This window comes from Mesitornis unicolor, unplaced genomic scaffold, assembly GCF_000695765.1.
Source record: "Mesitornis unicolor isolate BGI_N332 unplaced genomic scaffold, ASM69576v1 scaffold32672, whole genome shotgun sequence".
In the NCBI taxonomy this organism is placed as follows: domain Eukaryota; kingdom Metazoa; phylum Chordata; class Aves; order Mesitornithiformes; family Mesitornithidae; genus Mesitornis; species Mesitornis unicolor.
In genome coordinates, this window is record NW_010171751.1 from 1 (window position 1) to 16,756 (window position 16,756).

Below are 16,756 nucleotides of genomic sequence, written 5' to 3' on the forward strand. Positions count from 1 at the left end.
CTGCCCCTAATGACCCTCTTATCCTTGATAACCACAACCAAACATAAAACTAAAATATATGACTTAATATAATAAAAAGAACCTCAATTAATCTCATATTTTTCCTCCTCAATCTCAAGAGCCAAAGAGAAATCCCATCTTCCTCAGTATCTTGACACGTACGTAATTTATCTCCACTCATACCCTCACATATACAAATTACATAAATGCCACAAATATTTTAAGAGTTTTGATAGAAAAGTAGATATCTAAATGATCTGCACATTTCTACTAGCTGCAGTCACATATTTTCACTTGTTCGAAAGAGATACAGTGTAGAAAACGAGAAATCGTGGTTCCCTGATGTGCACAGAAAAGCTCCCTAAGGTTCCATATCGAATAGTTCAGTAACTATTTCATTACATACAGTTTTGCTGCGTACATCTCCATTGCATGTATTTGTGCATTGCATATGGCAAAAACATTTGCATGTTTTTGTCTTGCAAAAGTAATATCACAAACAGCTAAGATCCATTTTTCCTGCTTTAGGAGGAGATTACAGGAATCTGGCTGTCACCTCATCTTGTCAGCTCCTATACATTACACACAACTTTTGTGAGAAAGCCAAGAAATTAAGTTTGGAGATATGCAAATAGACCTTGCAAATGTCTCTTAAAAATATAAGGCCAGTTTAAAGATATCTGAACTATCTTTTATAACATGCACACAACTTTATAAGAAACAAAAATCAGCACTTATTACTACAGAATGTAATATTGTTTCAGATTGAAAACTAAATAAAAGTTCCCTACCAAGCTGGCTGATAAAATTTTATTTCTGTTAATTATTTCCAGAGACGAACAAGTGGGACAGCACAAACAAAACACAACTGTTTTTTAAATTAAATGGATTGATCTGAAGTATCTTACTTCACAGTAAGTCAAAAGTCAAAACTCAGATTTCCACTACTATCACCCCACACGACCCTCATTTATTCACGTCACCTGTGGCCATGAGCTCCTGGCAATGCATACTGGCTGCTTTGTAGTCTTGGAAACTGAGAGCTTGTTCCACTAAAAGTATTAAAATTTGACCTTTTCTCTCCATCTGATCATCTCCTGCAAAAAAAAAAAGTTCAACATTTTTATCGGTTAATTCAAATTAACGTTCGACTTCAGCTTGCTACTTCATTTCTTAAGAAAATCATATGACACAACATAAAAAGCCTGTCTCAAAACAAGCAGAAATAAAGTTATCTGCCTTTTCCTGAAGGAAACAATAAAAAGTTATGCATTTAAAAGAAAACCACTGGCATCATAGTTGTCTTTAAAAAAATCCTATACAGCATGTTTTGTCTAGGTTAAAAAAAATGAAAGGGTTTTGAAACTGTATTGATGTGTTGGCCAAGATATAGAACAAAACTGGTATTTAAGGTACTGGAAAAAAAAAAAACATTTAATAGAAGAATTTGGAAATTTTTAATTGTTTTGTTACAGTATACAAAGCCCCAGTTCAAACTCCCACTTCACAGAGCCAAATAATTCATGAGATGTGGAAGACAGAGATATTTAAGAAATATCTACCCTCATGAATTGAGCATGTAGAACTGAAATTATTTTTCCACACCATACTCACATCTTGGTCACCAAATCTTCTGGACGATGCCTCTTCCTCAAGTTATGAGTCGAAAGTAACACTTCAGATACTACTGATGAAAGTTATTTACTTTACTGACACCAGTTGGTCCCCTCTTGTGCTCAAAATAATGTGTATGTCCAGGCACTACATGAGAACATGACTAAACATACACAGGAAAAATAATTTCACGCTATTCATTTTAATTTAGGAAAGAAGGATGGCAAGAAACTAGTAAAAATGAGTGGATTTTTTCAATACAAGCTTTATACCCATGTTTCTCCTCTATTATTAAAAATTATTTTACAAAGTCACTGCTGTTATAGTCATTTGAAAAGGGCATTGGTTTATGAAACTGTATTACTACAACTTGTGAAATGCAAGTATTTCAGAAGGTTAAACAGGTCTGGTTCCAAAAACCATTTAAAGAGTACGTGTTCTCAAATTGCAAAGCTGTTATTTTTAACTCTACTTTGCAGGTACATCAATACAGGCAAGGCAAATTTCTTTTTAAAGCTTTCTCAAACGAGAAGATGTATCAGTTGCACTAAAATGACATTCAGGGAAGTGAAGCTACCTAATTATTGAACTCAATCAAGGTTCCCGTAATCCCAGCACATCATAACTAACTCAGCTGGGAGAACAGGTTGGCTTCCCATCATTTTATCTTTTGGCCTCTTGTTCCATATACTGCCAACACACAATGTTGCAAATTAATCACATCCAAGGCTCTTCTGTCGCAAAATTTTGCCCTCTGGAACCTGGGAACCTCTCATCCGGGCAAAAGCAATTACAGATGACAAAGAGATGCTTCTATCTACACAAGCTAAATGCAAACTGCCATTTCTATAAGCAAGAGATTCGTACTTGCCACTCACCTTCTGATGCCCACTTCACCCTGACAACTTTACTACTTGCAGAGAGATCTGACTAAGTAGCAGACAGAAACACAAGGCAAGAGAAATAAACAAAATACTGTTCCTCAGATTTCAGCTATACAAAATAATCACTGCTATTCATTCCTACTTAAAAAAATCATTGGGATTGGAGGGAAGAGAGGAAGATCACTTGGAGTAAATAACAGTCTCCTTAACTGCCTGAGCAGTTGCATTCTGGCAAGTCCCTCATCTCCAACATTTTACTTAATCAAGTTTTGATGCAGGAGGATACATCTCTCCATGTTTTACAAAACCGCAAGCATAAAATGTAAGGATTGTTTTCTTTCCAGTCCATGGCTACCCTTGCTCATCTTATCTCCACTGTTCACTCATTTGAGCTTTCATTATCTTGCCACACACTGTAATGCCACAGAACAACCATCATGAGCAGAACAACAACAACATGAGTAGTGAATCCCAGCACAACTCCAAGCCCTTTTTCACATGGCTTTCATTGCCTCAACAGTGCAGACACTTCAAATACTACCCCCGCTGCAAGTTAGCAGCATGGTCTTGTTCTTCTACTCAAACGTGATAAAATTCACTGCACTCAAGGCACTTTTAATAATTAAGTCTTATAAAACAAAGTTTTGAATCCTAGTTCCCCTTGCCATTTTGACAGACATCCAAGTTTTAAAACCAAGAAAGGTTCAATGAGAAAACCATTACAATAGTGAACATACTATACCACATAATAATTCTGCATTAGGTCTCGATGTTAATGTCAGACATCCAGAATTGAAACAACGAGGTCAGAAACTGGAAAGGGTATCTTAGTTTTTGATTCCCTCTCACTATTTGTGAGAGTTTGTGTGTGTTCAGCTCCTTCAGACTATTGCCTCCTTATGTCAAGGAAAATGCATTTATATTCAAAAGGGTTACTCCACTCACTAACATTTTTAAGTCTCCAAAGTTCTTTCCATATCCTTTTGTTACGGTGTTTAGTATTCAGATAAAAGTTGATACAAGCAGACATGGCATTATACCTGAAAGGAGGTTGTAGCAAGGTGGGTATCAGTCTCTTTTCCCAAGTAACAACTGATAGGATGAGGACAAACAGCCTCAAGTTGCACCAAGAGAGGTTTAGATTGGATATTAGGAAAAATTGCTTCACCAAAAGGTTTGTCATGCTTTGGAACAGGATGCTAAGGAAAGTGGTGGAGTTACCATCCCTGGAGGTGTTTTAAAAAACATGTAGATGTGGTGCCTAGGGACACAGTTTAGTGGTGGACTTGGCAGTGTTAGGTTAATGGTTGAACTTGATAATCTTAAGGGACTTCTCCAACCTACATGATTCTGTGATTTCATTAAAAATGATGAGAGGAAAAATATGGAAGCTCAGAAATAGTCCAAAAACATTTTTTTCTTGAGAAATAAAGGATGTCCAATACTTTTAAAATTTTTGATCCAATTTGGGTCATATAAAGAAAAAAGTAAGCTTTTTTATAGAAACACTTTGGGTAAGACGTATGCTGCATTTGTGAGTGGATGAAGCAAAATTATCCTGAGTGAAACCATGTCATAAAAATTTAAAAGTCAAATGGTACCAAAGTTGTATGTATACTTCAGAAATTCCACGACACCTACATTTAGCAGATCAGAAACCAGCTGCATGGTTACTTCCACATGCATTAAGCAATAAAGTCAAGAAAGAAGATGAATTTCAAAAATATGCCTCAACTTAGGAATGTGAGCAAAGCTTAAGCTTACTAGAATTAGCTTATGGAGTAAAGTAACTAATAAGTTGTGAGAAGAGAGAATAATGAACAGAAAACATATGTAGAAAGTCTGACTCATGTAATCAAGAACAATACTAACTACACACTTTTAATACACAGTAACAGTAGAGAAAATGCTCTTAATTTCTGATCTGATACCTAAGAATTTTTTTTTTACTCTTTTCTTGCTCCTGTACTTTGTAAGTGAGTAATTACTTAAAGTGAATCCTTTCACACCTTTTCTTAACTGAAAGCATGGATTAAGTGAGCATTGCAAGATATAGAACAGCTCCAGCTCGCTGAGCAGGTGCTGATTTTCTGGCTGTCATGCTGAGCACACTCTCCCTCACTCGCTTTGCCCATCTGTGAAATTAAGATAACACTTGTGTGTCTACTTTACAGAGGTAGTGATGTGAGGCTTAAGTAGAGTTAACTGTCATTAGTCAAATACTTTAAAGCAATTAAGAAGCCAGCTGATATATCATTACCTAAGCAATATTTTAGCTTTGATAAGTACGACTATAAATTCTATTACTCATTTGTATATGTATACACATTACATATTTCAGTGCTGCTCTCTAAACAAACTGTATTCAGAGAACACAGCCCCAAAGCTCCTTGAGGAGGACCATGTGCACTCTACCCTTGCATGCATAGCAGACATACTCTTTTAGAATTAAAACTGAAATATACATGCTCACAGTATTTCATAGGTTATATGTTACATATAGTATAATACAGCATAGATCATATACTCTCTATGTACACATATATATAAAATCTATATATGTATGGTTAGGTTTAGCAAGTAGGTGTTTCAAAATCAGTCATCAGATTGGGTAGGGACAAAAGCAGGATGCTCTGAAACAAATTCCTCCAATTAGCAGATAAGACAAAGCACAAGAAAGCACTCTACTGGTAGATACACATGGTGGATCAGGAACTGAAGGGACTGCAAATTTGAGCACGTGTAACCAATACCAGTTGTGTAGGACAAAATTAGAACTTCTTTCACTGCAAAGGTGGCTCATAAATCAGGATAATTGTATAAGCAGTGAAAACCAATTAGGAATGAAAAACAATTCTTTCTTCCAGTAGCACTTTATCTAATTCTTCATTAAGCAAGTCCATAAAGTTCAATCCCTAGATTCTTTTCCAATATCCAGACTCATCCCAAAGTATCTCCATAAAATCATTCCCCTTAATCATAAGCTGTTAGAAATCAAGTTATTCTTTCCCAGCAATATTAAACTTGCTGAACAAAGACTATCTGTGCTAAAACTGTAAGGAAAGTTTTCCTTTTCTAATATTCAGCTTAAAATTAAAAAATACTAATTCACAAGTCTTAAAATCCATGTGTGTGAACTGTGACAATATCAAAAAAGAAAATAATCAAAAAGAAAAAAATCCTTAAATGATTTAACAAACACAGAAAGAATCAGCCAAGCACGCACCAGTGACAACGCCGGAATGCATAGATTTTATATACCGCACTGCATGAAATATGAACTGGTTTATATCCTATATTTCTATATTCTGTTTCTATACCATAAAAATTGGCAGTGCTGTATTTGCAGTTACACTGATGAAGTACTGTTTGAAAAAATCAAAAGGTCTGCCAGACACTTTATGAAGGCTATCTAAAAGAAAAAGAAATCTAATATTCTTAGGATTCAATTACTGAACTCAGCTCCTCAAATGAATTCTCAGGCTAAAACATTGTTTCCAATGCACAAAACATAGACAGAAGTCAAACAGCTAAAGTTTAGGCACTACAGATTACATTTTCCCCCCTCAAACTTAAATGGGACTATTATTACATGAAACTACCTTATTTGACAGAGACAATAAGATCTACTGGAATTTCAGTACCACCAATTAACTGTAAGACAGTTCGCAGACTGTAAGACAAAATTCGCAGCCACAAATCCTCCAATCTGAAATGAGCTTTTACTCAAAATCCAGATTAGACAAGGCTGGTTTTATTTTAGGTATTAGTGAAATATCAGAGCAGCTGACAATATCAGCTGTCTTACAGATAAAATATTTCATTTCTGTAAAGTATTTTATTCCTCCCCAATGACAGCTCCTCTAGATGACTCCTTAGCAATATCCTTGAACACACATTCTAATGATCACCTCAAGTGCCCTAAAGCATAACCCAAATGCACGTTGCTCTGCAATTCAATGTCTTATTAACACAGCTTACCTGCAACTCTTAGCAAATTTGCAAGTCCCAGGAGCTTCGCAGACTGCTTATAGTTTGTTGACAACTGAGCAAGGCAGTCCTTGATGAGACTGAGTCGATCCGAACATAAACGCACTGTTGAAAAAGAACTGGCGTTAGTGACTGCACAAATGAATCCTACTGCTCTATTTCTGGTTAAGCAACGGAGATGCAGAAAGAGTGGTAGGGAATACAAGAATGCAAACACAATCTGAAAACCAGCCCAAAGTCACTTACATGCAGATCCTCAATTATACCCATAAACAGAAAGTTAAAATAACAGTACAATATATCCACCCCAAACATTGTAAATAACTAGTATTTCATGCCACATTTTATTTTAGGGTGGACAGGATACATCACATAGGCTGAAAGAACTGTCATAGGCAAAATCTTCAGGCTGTTTTAATTTACAAATACATATCTTTTGAACAAGTGGAAGGATAGCCTGCAAACCACCAGGTTGTGTTAACCATATCCTGAGAAGCTTATAATACTGTTTCAAAGAAGATTTTACCAGGAATTAAACAATTGCCTTCATTGTATAAAATTTTAGTCTAAAACTGTAACAAAATAGACTAAAACAAATTAAAAATGGAGGAATGGGAAAAGTTTACACTTTTAGTTTAATATCACACACATATATTAGTATACAGCAGGAAAATGATTTTATCCACTGACTCTACAAACAAGATTTTTTTGAAATATCCAATGTAACTGAAAGTAATTTGGAACAGCAGCATGGGTCAAGCACTTTCATTAAAAATGGACTTTTCTTCAACTTTTATGTTAATATGGAGTCTCCAAACCAGATTTTATTAAAATACATCATAATAGTAGTTCACAACCTTAAATACTGAGTTTACTCAAAATACAAGTGGCAGGGGGAAGCTCTACAGAAAACTAAACATAAATGTGCAAATAAAAGTCTATTGCCAATTCATACTGTGGGAATAACTGATCATTAATGCTATTTAATTATAGTCTCTCAAAGTAACTGACCATTTGAAGGCTTTCATTAAAACTTTAAAACATAATTTTAATCTTATTAGATTAATTTGATTTGCATGAAAGATACTGAAGAAAGGATGTCAGGATCATTAATGAAATTACAAGGACGATTTCACATTTTCTAATTAATCCAGATCAGTTGTATTATATATACTGTTAATGCAATATTATGTTGCCACTTTCTTTATACAACACTGAAAATATACATGTACTTCTCTACAGACTGAAGAAATTGATAAAAAAATAATTCTTCTGTACAAGTTAACAGGGCAATATTGCAAGATCTAGAAGCCAGACTTACTCTCAGTCACTTTGAAGGAATACTTGAAATAAAAGATAACAAAAGGGGATGCCAAAGTAAAGTAACAACAGCCACTATGAACATCCTTTTCGTTTTTCATAGACCCACAAGTGCTCTCCATAAATCCCAGTATTTCTCTGCACAACGCCTAAAGTAAAACACTAGCACCAGCACATTTCACTGGCACTCAGTGCTCTCGGCCAGTTTTTTTAGAGTGCTTTCAGCACCAGTGTTCATGCAGTTTCACACAGCTGCCCAAACACCGCACATTCAAGCTTCACTGAAAGCCAGGTAGATGAGCTCTCTGGTATTTCTTTCATTTAGAAAAGTGGGGAGTTTGTTAATAAAGTGTTCTCAGTTTGTGTGGGAAGGTTTTGGTAGCAGGAGGGCTACAGGGGTGCCTTCTGTGCGAAGCTGCTAGAAGTTTCCCCTGTGCCTAACAGAGCCAATGCCAGCCGGCTCCAAGGCAGGCTCATTGCTGGCCAAAGCTGAGCTCACCAGCAACAGTGGTAGCGCCTCTGTGATAACTTATTTAAGAAAGGGTAGAGGCTGGGGGGGGTGGAGCCCTGCCGCAGAACAACAGCCAGCAGAGAGAGAAATAAGAATATGCGAGAGAAACAACTCTGCAGACACCAAGGTCAGTGAAGAAGGAAGGGCAGGAGGTGCTCCAGACACCAGAGCAGAGATTCTCCTGCAGCCTATGGTGAAAACCATGGTGAGGCAGGCAGTCCTCCTGCAGCTCATGGAAGTCGATAGTGGCACAGATGTCTACCTGCAACCTGTGGAAGACCCCACACCACAGTAGGCAAATCCCTAAAGGTGACTGTGATCCCATGGGAAGCCTGTGCTCGAGCAGGCTCCTGGCAGGATCTGTAAATCTGTGGGGAAAAAAAGCCCATGCTGGAGCAGGTTTGATGGCAGGACTTGTGACCCTGTGGGGAACCCACACTGGAGCAGCCTGTTCCTGAAAGACTATACCCCGTGGAAAGGACCTATGCTGGAAGAGTTTGTGAAGAACTGCAGCCCATGGGAAGGGCTCACAGAGAAGTCTGTGGAGGACTGTCTTCCATGGGAGGGACCCCACACTGGAGCAGGGGAAGAGCGAGAGGAGTCCTCTCCCTGAGGAGGACAGAGCAGCAGAGTCAACATGTGATGAAGTGATTGCAACCCCCATTCCCCATCCCACTGCATGGCTCTGGGGCAGGAAGTAGTGGAAGTCCATAGTGAAGTTGAGCCCAAAAAGAAGGGAGAGGTGGGGGAGAGGTATTTTAAGATTTACTTTTTATTTCTCATTACCCTAGTCTGGTTTGATTGATAATAAATTAAACCAATTTCCCCAGATCAAGTCCGTTTTGCCCATGGTGTTAATTGGTGAATGGTCTCTCCCTGTCCTTATCTCAATCCATTAGCCTTTTGTTGTATTTTCTATCCCCCATTCAGCTGAAAGGAAGTGATACAGAGGCTTTGGTGGGCACCTGGCATCCAGCCAGGGTCAACCCACCACGTAAAGCAATGAACTTTGTTAGTCTGGCATAATCTGTAAACCTTGAAATATTATATTCCTTTTTCCCCTTTAGCTCATTGTTCATAATCATCTTTTCTTCCCAACTTTGTCCAACAACTTTCCATACCATTGGAGTCAGAGTTCCAAAACAGATTCAAAGTTTTAAACAAGTCATCAGAAGAAATACCTTTCTGTTGTCACTGGGTTTCATACACATTCAAATGAAAGAGACCAGTGGAGACATGAATGCTGCCTACAAATGAAGTACCCTTCTCACCCATTATTTTAAAGCTTATCAGCACATAAGCAAGTGGAGATTACTTTTTAAATAAATGGTAAGCTCAAACTATTTCTGTGGAAGTCACCAGGAGCTTCAGATATTCAGTACTCTAATTATTAAAAAAGAGACCTGCTAAAAATAAGTCCCAAAGCACAGATTCCATAAGCAGACATCTTTCTTATCTCACATCAACTGAAAAATTATTTTAAAATGTGTCTGTAAGCTACTTGGAGGCAGGGAAGGGACCTTTCAGTCTACTCATGAAATAGCAGTAAGTAAACTATTTGTCATGCATATTTATGCCTGTGATTCAAGTAACCATATATAGAATAAAAACATGCAGTACCTTGTAATGGTAGAATTTTCACGCCAAATTCTTCAAGGTAGCCGAGAGCACGAATGAGATCCAGCTCCTCCTGAATAGCACTTGGACAGTCTACAATAAGTTGTAGACAGCACCTAAATAGGAATGAAACGTTTCTTTCTAAAAATTTAAATTCAAAATTTGAGTTCAAATTCAAAGCTAAATTTATTTTTAAAATCCACCTGTGAGTTAAAAATATATATATTAACTAGTTCTGAAACACACATTGAAAGTGTTTGTTACTATATCTCTGTTATGGCTGGCTAAACATTTAAACAATATTCTATTATTGGATTGCCAGAATCTTCTTCACCTAGTTGTGATAAAAACATCACCTAAATCTTCTTGAATTTAGACCTGCAACGAGTTTAATGAAAGATGTTGAAGACATATGCACTTAAATATGTACGTATTTAGGGAAATATTTCTTGGATCACTATTGTGTTTTGGTGTTGCCATATACTAGAAAATAAAAGCAAAATTCTGTAAAAAGTTGATAGGAAGTGAAATGTTTAGAGTCACTGTCACAAATTCAGTTTCCTTTCTAGGTTCAGCAAATGAAAACAGAGAGGAATAAGCTGCAAGTGATTAAGGAGAAGAAATAAGAAAGGAAAAAAAAGCTTTTTCAGTCACTCAAGACAAACTGCAAAAATACTCTTGCTTTAATCCCAAACACAAAATATATGATTTGTGAATGCAACAACTTTATATCAACAATATTAAGAAAAAACTCTTAATTTGAAAAAGGGTAAGATAATTATTACAAACAGTTTGGCTGTATTACTATAGTCAGCAGTCAAAAAAAACCAACCTGGCAATGTGTATGTACACACAATTATGGGTCAAGATGAATTTGCATCTTCAGGGGAAGAAAAATAATTTAATCTTTTTCTTGTAATTAGTAGGTAAGTGTACTCATGTCTAAGTGAAGATAGCAAAGACATTTTGTTTGATAATGGGATTTTATTTTTGTTTTTGTTGTTTGGTTTGTGGTTTGTTGGGTTTTGTTGTTTGTTTGCTTTTTAATAAGTGCCTTAAGGAAAAAGGAAAACTCATTTTGATTAACTCATAACACCACCACCAATGAAACAGCAAATTCTTAGAATAAAATGCAAAGGCTGGAAATATTAAGACAAGCATCTATTTTAAATATTTAGGGTAAGCCAGTACCAACCTTCTACATAGGTAATATTGAATTATTTCACCTATCTGCATCTAAACTGTAAAAGAAAATACTTCCATATATAAATCTGTACAAGAACGAACACCAACACTGCAACTTCCAAGGCTGTTCTATGTCTGAATTCCTTTCTGAAGAACTATTTGGCTTACTTCTTAATGTAACAGAGAGACAGCCTCAAATGAACTCTCGGAACAATGAAAGATCAATGTAAGAAAAGAAATTAAAGAATCAGCAAAATGCTATTTTCTATTCTGATAGTAACCGGAGCCCACAATTGTAACATAGAAAAGGTTCAAATGACACACACAAAAAGCTGCTTATCCGTGGGAAAAGACTTGCACATTTCTTCTTCTTCTTCAACTTGAATTCTGTAACAGACAACTCCAGCAACCAGGGACAGCAATGGTGTGCACACACACAAAGCAAGCCATGGAAGAAATACAAAAACAAAAAAAAACCCAAACAAACAAAAAATCTTACAGAAGCCAGAGATGTAATTTCCCTTTACCATGTAATTTTACATGAAGAGAGATAAACACACATAAGATTCATACCATCTTACAGGGAAAATAATAATTCAAGTTTCAATTAAAAGAACAATATGTATTTACGTATATGATAATTATAAATTTACCTGGCCAAATCCATACAACTATCTGTCAAACTCGTTGAAGAATTGAAATATTCTCTGCTAGCAGCCAAAACTAGCTCGATACTTTTCGCATAGCTGACTCGGTACTGTGGCTTCCCTTTTGATGAACTTGTTAGATCTGCTGACCAAACACTGCAGTGCATCATTTGCCCAGCCAAGTGGATATTGTCTATACTGCTTGAGCATAAAAGGCTTTCTGTGAATATCTAAAAGATAGAACATTAATTTAATAATCTGCAGCAGGAGCTTCAAATAAGCTTATCTGCATTGTATGGAACCAACATCTATGAATAAAAAGATCTTTGAAGTCAAAAGAATATGTTAAATCTAAACAGAAAATTTAACTTCTACTGAGGAGTATTTCCACATTTTATTTAAGTATAGCTAAAACTAATGAACAGCTAGTGATTTCTACTTAAAGCTTTCAGAGTGCTCTAGTACTATAATTTATTTAAATGAACTTAAAAATTTCAAGTACACTAAGACTTAGCCCATCACAAAACCATGAACATTAAAGACATTGCAGTTCTCTTTGAGTAACTTAAAATTGTACAACTACAAAGAAAGAGGGACATTTTATGTATAGGTTGAATAGCATTGCTTTTTCCCCTTCATTTTTTTTTTTTTCAATTCACTTTCAAAAATTCTCCCAAGAGCTAATCAGCTTGGTAGCCATAAGTACTTAAATCTGCAAACAGTAGTAAAACACTCATAAACTTTTAAAAGATACTAAATACTGAGTTTAGTCTTTACTAAAAAGATTTAAACAACTACAGTGGACCTGGCACTGTTTCTGTAATAAACTGCAGAATTTTGAAGTGAAAATGTAGATAAACAATACATGTCACAGCAAATTCTACATCAGGCTAATAGCTGGCTTTTGCAAATATTAACAGCATAGATTTGAGGTTTATACACATGCAGGGTTTTGGGTTTTTCTTCCCCTTCAATGAAATTAGATTTCTCACTTCACATTATTTTAGTTCAACTGCAAGCAGCAGAAAGTCCATAATCCTAAAATTATCTTGGATAACATTACCAAACCAAATTTAAGAAATGCTTGAAGTTGAACATTAAAGATCGCTAATTTCCATTAAAGTGTTTATTACTGAACACATTTGTCAATACAATTACAAAGTCTCAAGAAGTTGAATCAATTTTAAAAACGTTGAATTCTAGTAAAAGATATATAGGATATTTATTTATTAGAGGAGCTTTGGATAAAATGAACTAACATAGGACATTTCTGATTTGAATTAAAATACCCTGAAAGAGTCAGCAGACAACCAAGCAACATAACATGAAAATGTATTTACGTGTGAGCAATAATATGAAATGAGAATTTGAAGCTTACCTGGGACATAAATCAGTAAGAAAACATAAGACTCACCTCATAGCAGGTATCTGAATATAAGCATGTATATACTTTTTGCTGCATGTCTAACATATCGTGGAGCAATTCCTTCCAGTGTGTCTCACTGACCGATGGTTGCCTACAAATGTTTTGAAAATTGAATATTCTCTTCCTTAACAAATTTAAAGAAAAGCAGTTCCAACACCAAAAATATATGAGTTCTCAAATGCTACTTCAATCATTAATTAGATTTTTAACCGAAAGTGAATTAAAGACAGAATGCTTTTAATATTAATCAACAGTAAAACAGTGTCTGTGGAATGAAATTGATTGACAATAACAACGCAGTACCCAAACTGGTTTTTGTTTGTTTTCTGTGAGACAAGACAGGGATTTCAGCAATCTTTACCAAGACCCTGCAACTAGGTTTTGATAACTTCCAACAGCACATGAGAAAGTTGGAAATGCTATCTTTCCGCTATCTTTCCGCTGATCCAAGAATATCTGGGTAAAAACAAGTTTGTAACAGCAACTGAGGACCATTAAAATGCTGTTCACTGTAAGCAGTCTCAAAGGACTAATCAATCGCATGCAATCACAAGCAAATAGAGCTGCAAATTTATTTTGTTCCTTAAATTCCAATGGTATTCAGATTCTTGACTCTCTGGATCCATGGGTCGCTGTTCACCCACAAAGCTTTCTATACAACTTAATGTGCTCCATCAAAACTTTTACTAGTAAAAACACCTATAAAGGTCTTTTTTTTTTTTGCCTTCTTGAGCCTTTCAGATTCAAGAGTTTAAACTACACAAGCCAGTCCAGCTAATAGTGATTTTCTCATGTGGCATTAGCTTTCATTTTCAGAAAGCAAAGGGTGTCTACAAAAAGTTAAAAATCAACATTTTTCCTACAGAGACATTGACTTGATCTTTCTAAATAAAGGCTTCTGGAAATCAAAAAGCTTTCAGCATGTCCAAGCTATATGCTACCCTACCATCAGAGATAAACTGTTGTGCATATTTACTTTAAATAAGGAAAAAAAAAAACCACCAGGAAAAAAAAAACACAACAAAAAACCAACCAAACAAAAAAACCCACAGTGATGGGTGATTTTCCCAGGGTTCAATCTTTTTATCTGCTTATGCCAAGAACCATGTAATAATGTATCCACAGTTAGAAGAAGAGTTAAATGAAGTAGTTCTTAAACAGAAAAACTGAAAAATTAAACTGGAAATATAAGAGGAAGAATCAATACATATAATCAATAAATCACCCTATTACAAGAGATCCTAAGAAAATATGCCAAAAAAAAAAAGAAAGTGTTATTTTACAAATCCTATTCTCTCAATAAAATTCAATAGGTCCTAAGGGACCTCATTTACAATATGTTAACATTTACTGTTCATCATCTTGCAGCCAGTATGTCTCTTAGGGGTGTTTGCTTGAATGCAAACATATTGAAACAGGTCTGAAGTAAGACATAGTTTCTTGAATGTGGAGAATGCAGGCAAAACACTAAAGATGTTAATCATCAATTTAACAAATGTGTTTTATGTTCAGTTGAACACCACAGTTCCCTACTGCAACAGAATAGGCAGGTACGCTCTCTGACTGTAAATACTTGTTACCTTTTTGTCCTTTCCCTCTTATCTCCCATTCCCCTTTGAATACTAACTTGCGACCGGTGTGCCTCGTCAGCCTGATCATCAGCTTCCGTGCCTCCTCTGCATTGTCCTTTGTGTCCTTCACAAAGGAAACAGGTTTCTGAAGTCCATGTTTCTCCAATAGCTCTGAAACACTATAAATGAACCTTTTAATTCTGCAGTTGTACAGCTAACTCTGCTGCAGCAGTCTTACAGCTGTCTCAGACAATGTACTTCAAATGCAAAGTCTCCATAAAGTCTGTAACAGTATGGATTAGCCAGAATAAGATTTAATAAAAAAAAATACAATACTGTAGGCTAAATGCATGCCACCAATAACTAATAGCTAAAACCATTCAAAATTTCTAAGTGATGAAAATAAATGTAAATAATCTTGCTGCTTTCTTATCATAAAAAGTTCTAGGCATGCATAGTGACTTCTATAAGAATACATTACTTATTTTAGCAAAATTAAATACCTAAGAATTTGTTCCAGTTCATCTACTTCATCATGAAGAGTGTTAGTTTTATCTGTTTCAGACCTGCAAATAATATTATACGATTAATATTAAATATATATCCCCATAGTTCTTGCCATTTCTTCATATAATTCACATAACAAAGATAAGCAGTTTGAAACATTCCTTGATGAAAATCACATATGTGTTTGCTTGAAAAAATTAAAACTGTTTCTTGCTGGAAGGACTACTAAAATTGAGAGGGTTCCTCAGTCTCCCAAGAACAGTGCTTTGTTTTCCTGCTTGTTCCTTACACATACACTCTCTCCTTCCTACATGTAAAAGATACTAGGAAAACAGTTTATATCTGCTCCTCATGCCTTCACTTTCTTGAGAATTACTTGTCCTTCATATAGGTCTTCCATATAGAGACCTCTCTCACAGGGCCGTATTGCTGCTTATAAGCTAAGTGCAAGATGCCACAAACTGCAGCAAGACCACCAAGACCAGTAAGACAGCACTAACACTTGTTCTTAATTCACCAGGATATAAAAGCCTAAGGAATTAACATGGAAGCCTTGGTCTAGGCTGCTACCTTAAATGATGCTTTGTTGCACTATTTGATGAAGTATAAATACAACACAAGTGTGTATATACAGCACAAGCATACACATGACCATGGCAACTCAGATAGGAACAGAATATACCAGTAACACTACCTACCCGTTAGTGACTTCACGAATATTTTTTTAAGAATTAATTCACAACTATACTAAAATATCTGAAATATTTACAAATAACTAGCTGAAAATGTTTACCCATATCCTCTTTGTGGAAGGCACTCCAAAATATCATAACAGAGAGAGAGCTGGTCATCTCGTTCACAACTATAAATACATTCCAATGCCGTAATCATAAGCTGGTCTTGATCAGGAATAATTTTTTGCTGACACTAATAAGAAAAGAAAGCACATTTCTTATTTTTCTGTTTCTAATTCAACAGTTAAGTTTCTTCTAACAATAAAAAGATGTAACAAATTGTCTTTAGTTGTAATTAGACAGTTTCTTGCTAACAGCTTCATGAAGTACCTGTTGAAGTTACAACCTGAAACAGAACTCTGCTAGTTTCCTACATGGCAGACACTGGAAAGAACACTGGTACACCATCATAACCTTTTTGAATTTGAGAGGTGGAAAGGGTGTAGGACAGAGGAAGGTAACTGCTGTGAACAGTAAAACAGTATCTATCTATCTATCTATCTATCTATCTATCTATCTAATAGCTGTGTTTTTCCTTCCCTGTTTGATTTATGTCTATAGACTTAGAATGTTGAAAAGTATGTGAAAATGTGCTTATGTGCCCTGGAACAATTATGTAAACTGTAAAAGCAGCATGAAATATTCACATGGAAGGTAACTTCAACCCTTACCCATTGAACTTCTGACTCCACCTTAATGGCCTCCACTTTATTCTTTACATTTGTTGCAGAAAGAGCGGGGCCGGGGGGA

General features: G+C 35.8%; 1 protein-coding gene across 1 annotated transcript; it reads right to left on the bottom strand.

Moving 5' to 3' along the window:
• Positions 1-983: 983 nt before the first annotated feature.
• On the bottom strand, positions 984-16,199 carry LOC104537309 (neuroblastoma-amplified sequence-like; the record flags this gene model as incomplete). The annotated part of the gene is made up of 8 exons (XM_010180137.1): positions 984-1,097; positions 6,480-6,593; positions 9,940-10,052; positions 11,775-11,998; positions 13,183-13,285; positions 14,822-14,944; positions 15,269-15,331; positions 16,066-16,199. Coding segments are annotated over 8 exons (988 nt in total), but the record flags the coding sequence as incomplete, so codon positions are not given.
• Between the last annotated feature and the right edge of the window lie 557 nt (positions 16,200-16,756).